Source organism: Erpetoichthys calabaricus, chromosome 4 (assembly GCF_900747795.2).
Source record: "Erpetoichthys calabaricus chromosome 4, fErpCal1.3, whole genome shotgun sequence".
Lineage (NCBI taxonomy): Eukaryota > Metazoa > Chordata > Cladistia > Polypteriformes > Polypteridae > Erpetoichthys > Erpetoichthys calabaricus.
The window spans coordinates 253,424,676-253,434,429 of record NC_041397.2 but is presented as its reverse complement, the minus strand read 5'-3'; the positions used below and the strand labels follow the sequence as shown (position 1 = coordinate 253,434,429).

Genomic DNA, 9,754 nt, shown 5'->3' with positions numbered 1-9,754 from the left:
TTGCACCTACCTTTTGCCTGTTTGTGTCCTCATTTGCTTGGCACATGCCAGTCATGTAATTGATGGTTGCAGGTTTAAGGATAGCTAAGGCACCTTCAGCCAATCTGGACCATCACAAAGTTGGATAGGTACGCATGTCTTTATTAATTAATCCTTCTCTCTCTCTTTTTTGAACCTATACCCCCCCAAACAGGACACTGAGGCCCAGAGCCTATCCCTGGATTTGGCACCTGCCTCTCACTGGGCACTCTCATTCAAGCCAAAGCAACACTGAGTACTTAGTTAACCTAACAGCAGGGCTTACTGATCACTAGTCTTGTTGCAGACTGTGGAAGGGTCTTGACATCAGGGCCTATCGACCTGTGCTGAAGGGCCTGGAGATCAATGGAGATTCTACGTCACAGATGCCGGTACGTTAAATAATGCTGCTCGAATCAAGTTAACACTGTTGTGCCCCCCGCCTACAGTATATGTTTACTAGGCATGAGTCGATGCACTTCGTCCACATACAATATGTGTATTGTAACAGAGGGATTACAATAAAATACTCCGACTGGTCTGTTACAAGTTCTGTTAGGGAGACTTGATACGCATTACCAATTTTAAATATGCTGAATTGGCACAAACTGATCTAAACATAATTCATGTAGCCAAAGGGGATGTGCCCACTTACCAGGTCACCAGTTTTGTGTTTCATTTCAGAATTTATGACAATGTATTTTTTTCCTTCCTCTCTGTGTGGTATAATACATTAATACAGTTAAAACAAATCAAATTTAGCCTGAACATTCTGAAAAGGTTAGCGTAGACTGGTTGCCTTCACCAGATGGAGTGGATTGTTTTCCCATTAAAGTGTAGGCGGGCCTACTGTATGTACACCAGTGGAATGAAAATGATCTGCTGGTAAAAGTAACTGACAAGTGACTCATTCCTCCAACATTATAATGATAACTGCAAGATGCGGATCAGATGTGTAAAACAAGCTCACAACATCACCCAGTGATGTGTCACAATGGTATGAATGCTTCAAAGTGGGAACAAAGCGTTTCGCAGTTGAGTTGCTGCCAAACAGACAAACAGTCCACGGGACCCCAGAGCAGCAGCTTTTACAGGTTATTATTACTTTGTACAAATTAGAACCTAACTGACAAAGATCTAGCTGTCACCAAGTGCTAAAATTAAATACACTTGTTCTGAAGCAGGTAACATGTTTTACTTTGATATTTTTTATATTCCATCATTTTAGGAGAAGCGGCACAGTGGTTATTGCTGATGCCTAAGATGCACATTACTGCATGAACTGGTGCTTCCATAATGGCCTTGTATCATTAAGGGTGTGGGGGTGTTTGTTAGTGGGTGAGTGAGTAACTCCTGTGATGGACCGATGCCCTGTACACAGTGTCTTCCTGCATGGTGCCCTTTGCTGCAGGCAGCACACGTGGCACCTCAGCTCAGCTTCAACTTGAAGGCACGTCAGCCTCTCAAGCAGGCCACAGAAGAGAGTTCTAGAGATAGAGGTAATGTCAGCTTAATCAGGTACTACTATGTCTGTCTCAGAATGCTTACACGTGTTAAGCTCTTGCCTGAAACTCAAGGTTGGCTTCCTTACATTTTTTTTAATGAACCTGCTCACTTGAAACAGGCAGCCACCTTTCACCTTTCACGAGACTTCTTGTTTAGAATCCTTCTGCTCCAAAAATGGGTTCTTTGTGTAAAGACTGAATGCAGAAAAGGAAGGAGCATAAAAAAGTGTGCCAGTCACTCAGGGAATAACTGGCATGCGAGTCGCAGTCCTTCATTCTCCCTTTTTTTAGATTTGTCAAATCCTGCAAGATCTATAAACTCCTCTTTGTAAACGTAATCTTCATCCTGGACTCTAATTGTATTATTAGCTTGGTTATGGCTCTTGTCATGGGTGTTTTACTTTAAATGAAAACTTTGTCATTTGTTCAAGTATTTTTGTTAATACAGATAAAAATTTTAGCAGAATGCAACTTTTGCTCACCTCACTGAGAATCACCCAAACAGACGAGTTTTGCAGGAAAGAAAGTCGGAGCCCTGAAACTGGATTGAACTTGGGTTCGACAGTAGACTCTGCCACACCATTTTTAAATTTTCCTGCAGGAAAACAAACAAAAGATAAAACATTCAGAAAATGTATTTCATAATGAATTCTTTCAATAAACCCAAAGGACCTAAAAAACAGCACTTCCTCAAATCTAACACTTAAACACACTCTTAAAATGAGATCTATATATATATATATATATATATATATATATATATATATATATACACACACACATACACACAGTGCATCCGGAAAGTATTCACAGCGCATCACTTTTTCCACATTTTGTTATGTTACAGCCTTATTCCAAAATGGATTACATTTAATTTTTTTCCTCAGAATTCTACACACAACACCCCATAATGACAACATGAAAAAAGTTTACTTGAGATTTTTGTAAATTTATTAAAAATATAAAAATTGAGAAAGCACATGTACATAAGTATTCACAGCCATTTCCATGAAGCTCAAAATTGAGCTCAGGTGCATCCTGTTTTCCCTGATCATCCTTGAGATGTTTCTGCAGCTTAACTGGAATCCACCTGTGGTAAATTTAGTTGACTGGACATGATTTGGAAAGGCACACACCTGTCTATATAAGGTCCCACAGTTGACAGTTCATGTCAGAGCACAAACCAAGCATGAAGTCAAACCCGCATTGTCAGAGATGTTTGCATATGCTCTGCTGTATCCTGAAATGTACCATTTAAGTGTGTTAGTTAAGTACAAAAATTTAAATTATAGGACGATCAGCAGTAGTCGCAGTCACTGCCCCGCAGTCAGAGTCAACAGATTCTTCTGAGCCACATGGAATCATCTCAAGACATCATCTTCTGTACTGTCAGGCACATTTGAGATGAAGAAGACTTAAAGATCCACATCTGTTTCATTTGCTGCTTATCTCTGATATTGCACACTAAAAGGAATTTCAGCATGAGGCACATGGACAGCACAATGCTGCACACATCACAGTGTCCACTGTTTCTCCTTTAGTAAGTAATGATCTCACTTCTACTCCTTTCTTAATATTGTTCAGATAATGGAAGGCATGAGCTACACAAATGGATTATTTAAAAAATAGACTTTAAAAAGGGAGGCCTTAACTTCAAATTTGAGCAACATAAATAAAAACAAATTTCAAATACCCACAGTGGCAGTAATGTAGATGCAGCATTTTATATTTTAATATGGTTCAGTCTTGAAAAATAAAAATACAAACTATTCCTGATGTGTCCTGCGGTGGGTTGGCACCCTGCCCAGGATTGGTTCCTGCCTTGTGCCCTGTGTTGGCTGGGATTGGCTCCAGCAGACCCCCGTGACCCTGTGTTCGGATTCGGCGGGTTGGAAAATGGATGGATGGATGGACTATTCCTGATGTTGCTTTATATAGTAATTCAAAATGGGGGATGTTAAAAGAAACAATACTTTTGGTACCAGTCGATACTAATTTTTTTTAGTATCTGTAGTTTCAAATGACAGTCTTTACTAGACTCATGCTTGACAGCACATAGGTACGTGAGAAAACGTGAATAAGAACTACATATAAAAATGGCTCATGGTGATGACGATACAGCACCGCATTACCACATGTTGAAAAGAAAAACAGAAGCCTTGAAATATATTGCCTGCAAGAGAACTCCATTCATTGAGCTTCCTATTATTATTAAAAAAAAAGCCAAAACACAAACAGTGTGCGCTGGCAGTGTGGACAGTTGGAGGAACTAAGAGTTGAGGCGCATCTCTAAATAAAGGTGCTGGTCCAATTGTTAATACCGTAATAACATGTATTAAGTGCTGCAAAGCACTTTGCTAGTTAGCATAATGGTAAAAATGACCTACTTCAATGATAAATATGGATATGTAAACACTAAATCTGTGACAGCCACTTGATTTTTGAAGCCAAACAAATGCCCTTTCGTATAATCTCCAAACTGTGACAAACGCAGTGAAAATGTACACGTCACACATCTGATAGGCACGTTGGTGAGTGTAACGCAGTCTACTAGTTAACATTTTACTTCTGGACCAGAACACAAGCTAAGCAATAACAAAGTCTGATCAGTCATTGAAGATCCTTGAAAACCGTACAACAAAGGGCGCTTTACAGGAGCTCTGACATAATGGATCAATGTAAATTTGCAAATGCAAAATAATAATAAAAGGGGTGGGGGGGCAGATTTGGAAAGTTAAAGTTCCAGGATTTAGTGACATTTAAAAATTGTATCAAATTGAATCATGATGCAAATATAAATCTTACAACAGAAAATGTTACAATGAGTGATTTTCTGACAAACCAGATTTGAAAAGCATGTCGTTACAAAAAACGCTTTAAAGAGTTTGTTTATATTAAAATATTCTGAATTATCACAGAATTCACTGATTCAACAGTACAGATATAATAAGGTTTGAATTAATCTGTTTAGTACGGGGTCATTTTCTGTTACTGAAGAAAATGTGTCAGAGAATAAATCTGGAATATGCACATGGTAAGATAAATCAGGTTGTCCATATTGATATTAAAATACTCGTCAGTGCCTCACTAATTCTTTCTGAGCTTTAAATACCTAGAATAACTATCAGCTGAATACAGTTAAAGTCAGAAGTTCACATACATTTAGGGTGAATTCTTTAAAACTCACTTTATAACCCCTCCACAGACTTTATACTAACTAACTATACATTTAGCATATCATTTTGGAACATCTACTCATGCATGGCAAAAGTAATTTTTTTCGACAATGTTCACAGACAGATTATTTCACTTTATATTGACTATATCACAATTCCAGTGGGTCACAACTTTACATACACTTTGTTAGTATTTGGTAGAATTCCCCATAAGTATCTGTAAACTTCTGACATCAACTGCATGTAAAACATAATAAACAGTAGTTCAGAGTCCACACGTTATCATGAACTGTTGTGTGAATCTGGGCATCTGTGTGTAAAACTTCGAGTACCAGGGAACAGAATCTAAATTGAAAGTGATTTAAATGTGCCAATCAATGTCAAATATTATCTCCGAATCGAGGAAATACACTCTGATTTTTACCATCTGTAATAAACTCGAGCATAACACAGTTGTGACCTAAACATGCTCTGACAATTCATGGCTGATGAATTCAGTCCCAAGCACTTTTTCTTTATTTTGCATCCTTCAGCCTCACCTCCTCAACCTCATTATAAAGAGTGATGGCATCAACAAAGAGATCTACTTTACCTATTGTATAAAATCCATCCTTCTTGTGTTTCAGTTTCTCTTTGGTTTTCAGTCCAGGTCCCTGTATTAAAAAAAAGAAAAACACAAACAGATTACCAATAATAAAAGACTGAATGTTTAGCTTGCCAAAATGCAAGGTTAATCAAAATAATTAATTATAAAAGTAATGCTTAATGTTTCTGGAGGAACAAGCCTAAAATGTACAGTAAAGGAAGACTGAAGTGAATTTAAATGGTAAGAGCAATTGGGCAAGTCAGGTCAGAAAAATTAAAATTCAACACAGCAACGAAAACCAAAGAGTTTGTGACATCTTAACAGGTTAAGTTCAGAACCAAAAAACAAAACCTAAAAAGCAAAACAAATCTGCTCAAGATGCTTGTCTTCTTGTCCCAATAAGTTTTCTTCTTTTGAGCAGCAAAGTGAAGACACCAGGTAAACACGCCTTTTTAGAACATGGGAACAGTCTAGATGAGAACAGGCCATTCAGCCCTAAAAAGCTCACCGTTCCTATCCACTTAATTCATCTAAAATAACATCAAGTGGAGTTTTAAAAGTCCCTAACGTCCTACTGTCTACCACACTACTTGGTAGCTTACTCCTTATGGTTCTCTGTGTAAAGAAAAACTTCTTAATGTTTGTGTGAAATTTACCCTTAACAAATTTCCAACTGTTTCCCCATGTTCTTGATGAATTCATTTTAAAATAACAGTCTCGATCCACTGTTCTAATTCTCTTCATAATTGTGAACACTTCAATCATGTCACCTCTTAATCTACTTTTGCTTAAACTGTAAAGGCTCAGCTCTTTTAATCTTTCATCATAATTCAACCCCTGGAGCCCTGGAATGGACCTAGTTGCTCTTCTCTGGACCTTTTCTAGTGCTGCTATGTCTGTTTTGAGGCCTGGAGACCACCTGCTCCCCAACCTGACCTGTCCTGGTACGTAAAACACGAGACATCAAACAGACAAGCTTATATTCTGTTTGAGACATCTAAAAGCCCAGCATTCCTTATTCCTTGTCGTTGTTTTATATTCGTTGCACTTTGGGATGAGCACTCATTGCTTATCATCTCTCATGCATACAAAGCCCACATCTACGTCTAAAGATAAAAATCTAATCTGTAAATCTCTCCAATTCCCCATTTTGACAATGAACCTTAATATATTTATGCTTAACTCTCTTAGCTAATGCAGTTGTACTGGAAGCTGAAGCCAGAAAACTGGCCAAAAATTTCTGTACAGGGATCTTGTTTCATTAATAACATACTGGTTAATAAAAATATTTTTGACATATATCATAAGGAAGGTATTGTGTTTTTCATGCTGTTACCTCAGAAATTCAGACTCCAGGCCCCACAGCTCTAAATTAGGTTTGATAACATTGTGTTATGTATCATAATGGGCTAAACAAATGCTTCACCTAAGGTTTGAAGCCTCCCACTTTAAGTGAAATAAAATGGCACAGTAAAGTACAATCATAATGTATGTTATTTATTGTACACCAACGCAGGTTGAGCTATGAAAAAATAGTTTATCTTACAGAAAAAGGCAAAACCTCCACGGTTGTGTTCTGTATTATGTCCCCTGGATGTTCTGTATTACCACTTCGAAAAACATATCTGTAAATGAAACATAAAAAAAAATTATCAGAATGATTTACTTTTGCTCTCTCTCATTCAAACAAAAATGAAGTAGAAATTTCTGAACAGGTTATATTGCTTATAATATTAATACAAGGATGGTCATCTGCGGTGGACTGGAGCCCTGCCCGGGGTTTGTTTCCTGCCTTGCGCCCTGTGTTGGCTGGGATTGGCTCCTGCGGACCCCTGTGACCCTGTAGTTAGGATATAGCGGGTTGGATAATGGATGGTCATAGCCAGAAGGAACAAAATTCGGACTGCTCCATCAAGTTTTAACATTTGTGAAGAACATGAAACATTTATGTTGTCTGTTTGCTTTTGCTTTATTTCCTATGTTGAATTTCCTTTGTGAATTTCTAGTCATTAGAATAAATAAATAGCAGAGTGTGTTCTTAACATATGCAGATGTATTCTGTTTGTGGAAAGAGATAACAAAAAAGCTTGTACAGATATGAAACCAGAAAAATTATGCAAATGATCAAAATTATTAAAATATCACAAAGATTCCAGGGCTCACACTGGTACCATTACAAAGAACTGCAGCACTCCCAAAGACATGCTAATGGACAGAGCGGGTTCAGAAAATGGACGGGAGGAGGGAAACTGCGGCTGAGTAGCTTTTTAAATGCATAACAATTAATAATCGTCATATAAAAAGGGAGAATTTGTGTAATCATGTGTGCAATCAAAAGATTATACTAAAAAACTGAACTTTTTTATTTTATTTATAGCAGTATGTGCTTCACTGTTATAACACTGTTATAACACTTCTCTTGTAATGCCTGTTTTTGGAAATTAATTAAAATAAAAACATATTACTAGTGTCACAATAGGCCTATATCTGCTGTCTTTTTACTGCTTTTGAAAGACTGATAACAATTGTTAACTTAACAAAAAAATATTTTCAAATGCTAAAATGAAAGTGTATGTAAGTTTATTAAGCACTTAGAAGAGTAAAATACACCCTTGCTGAATAAATTTACCATTTCTTTTTTAAATGCTGTAAATCTTCAACTAATTACTTAAATGCTTGCCTTTAGTTTTCTTCAGATTTTGTCAATCCTGTTGACCAGAGAATGAAAATAGTTTCTGATGGCATAGCAGAAGGGAGCAGCAATCTGCCCACTTGTTCTTCTCTCACAATACATCTCTCAATTCCAGTTAACCAGAATAAAATGGACTTCCTTTTTCTATTTCAAGACTAGGTCAGGTTTATGAAAGCACATTAATCAGGGTCACAAACAGATTTAAATACCAGTGATGCATACATATCCAGGGGTCAGCTGACTACCCATCCGTTCCTTCGCTAACCTGCTTGTCACGTTCAAAGGCCCATCCTGGTAGCACTGGACATGATTCTCAACGTTGATCAGGGTGCCAGTCTATCACGGTGCGCACTCCAACCCACACTAACTCTTACTGGACTGTACAAGAAGTCACAGCGTGCCAGTACTTTTCTTGGCAACACTGGGCATAAGACAGTAGCCAAACATTGAAAGAGTGCACATCTACCACAGGGCAAACTCTAAACCATGCACATTTCTCCAGGGCCAACAAGCACAAGTAAACCAGAGGACCAGGAGAAAAACCAATGCAGACATGGGGAAAATTTGCAAATTCTTCAAAGGAATAATAATAATTAATTAATTACATTTGCACAATGCTTTTTCCACTATTCAAAATGCTTTACAGAGACAGAGGGGAACCACTTCAACCCATCTGGGTGATGCAATGGCGGCCATTATTGTGCCAGTATGTTCACCACACATTAGCTGGTGAAGTGGTGAGAGAAAAAGTTAGCCAATTACAGACGGAGGATGATTAAGGAGGCTAGATTGACCAGAACAGGGTGGGCAGTTTAACCAGGAGAGTGATAAACCTTAATCTTTTTGAAAGGTGGCCAGGGATCTTTAAAGACCACAGAGAGTCAGGACCTCAGTTTTACATGTCATAGATGGTGCCATTTTTATCGTATAGTGTACTGTACAGCACTGCGCTGGGATCCACACACAGACCACAGGGTAAGCACTCCCTGATAGCCTCACCAACACCCAAGCTTTTCCTAGATGGTCTCCCATCCAAGTACTGGCTGTGGCCCAAACATGCTTAGCTTTAGATGAATGACCTGTTCTGAAGCACAGGAGGTATGGCTGCTGACAATTCCCAAGTTGGGATTTACATTTGGGACACCTGAACTGTAAGGAAGGAGCATCTATGAATCAATTGTCCCTAAACAAAAACAGTCCTGAATTTCTGTAGACTTTGTAAATGATAACAGCTTGACATACTGTACATACTTACTATGCAGCCTGACACATGAGCCTGCAAAGACTGCTGTGTGAGCAATTCTTTTCTGTAATGCAATTATTGTTTTCTTGGACTGAGATTGTACATAATCACATTTCTGCATTAAGCTAATACAATTCTAATTTCATCTTATTCAGGAGAGCCAAGGCATGTTAACTGTGATTTGAAGAAGACATGATGACTTTTGTGTAGGCCTGTCAAAAGCCAAAACGCTAGCTTCCTTCAGAGGATGTCATTCAATTCAATTCATTTTGGTATGGAGCTTTTTTGCCGAGTGCAGGCTCAAGCACTGTTACCTGTGCAGTCGTTCTAAAATAGATCTATAAAATTATTCTATAAAATGAAAGAAAATGTGAGGAGTAATATATACATTTATACTGTGAACCTGCCTTCTATGGAAAATATTGATTCTGTAGAAGCATTATCAAATTGGGAGACTTGAAGGAGAATTATAAAATGGCAGAATTTGCATACATAATATGCCTATAGACTTTTAAGAACAAATTATCGATTTAT

At 37.9% G+C, this 9,754-nt stretch overlaps 1 protein-coding gene across 2 annotated transcripts in view; it reads right to left on the bottom strand.

The window, feature by feature from the left end:
• mgat4a (alpha-1,3-mannosyl-glycoprotein 4-beta-N-acetylglucosaminyltransferase A) overlaps positions 1–9,754 on the bottom strand; it is a 116,472-nt gene that overhangs the window by 9,016 nt on the left and 97,702 nt on the right. For both annotated transcript variants that reach the window (XM_028800635.2, XM_028800633.2), the window contains exons 12-14: positions 6,832–6,910; positions 5,292–5,352; positions 2,006–2,118 (exon numbers count right to left, since the gene is read on the bottom strand). In XM_028800635.2, coding sequence (XP_028656468.1) covers positions 2,006–2,118; positions 5,292–5,352; positions 6,832–6,910 — 253 coding nt within the window. The remainder of the gene's footprint in view (positions 1–2,005; positions 2,119–5,291; positions 5,353–6,831; positions 6,911–9,754) is intronic.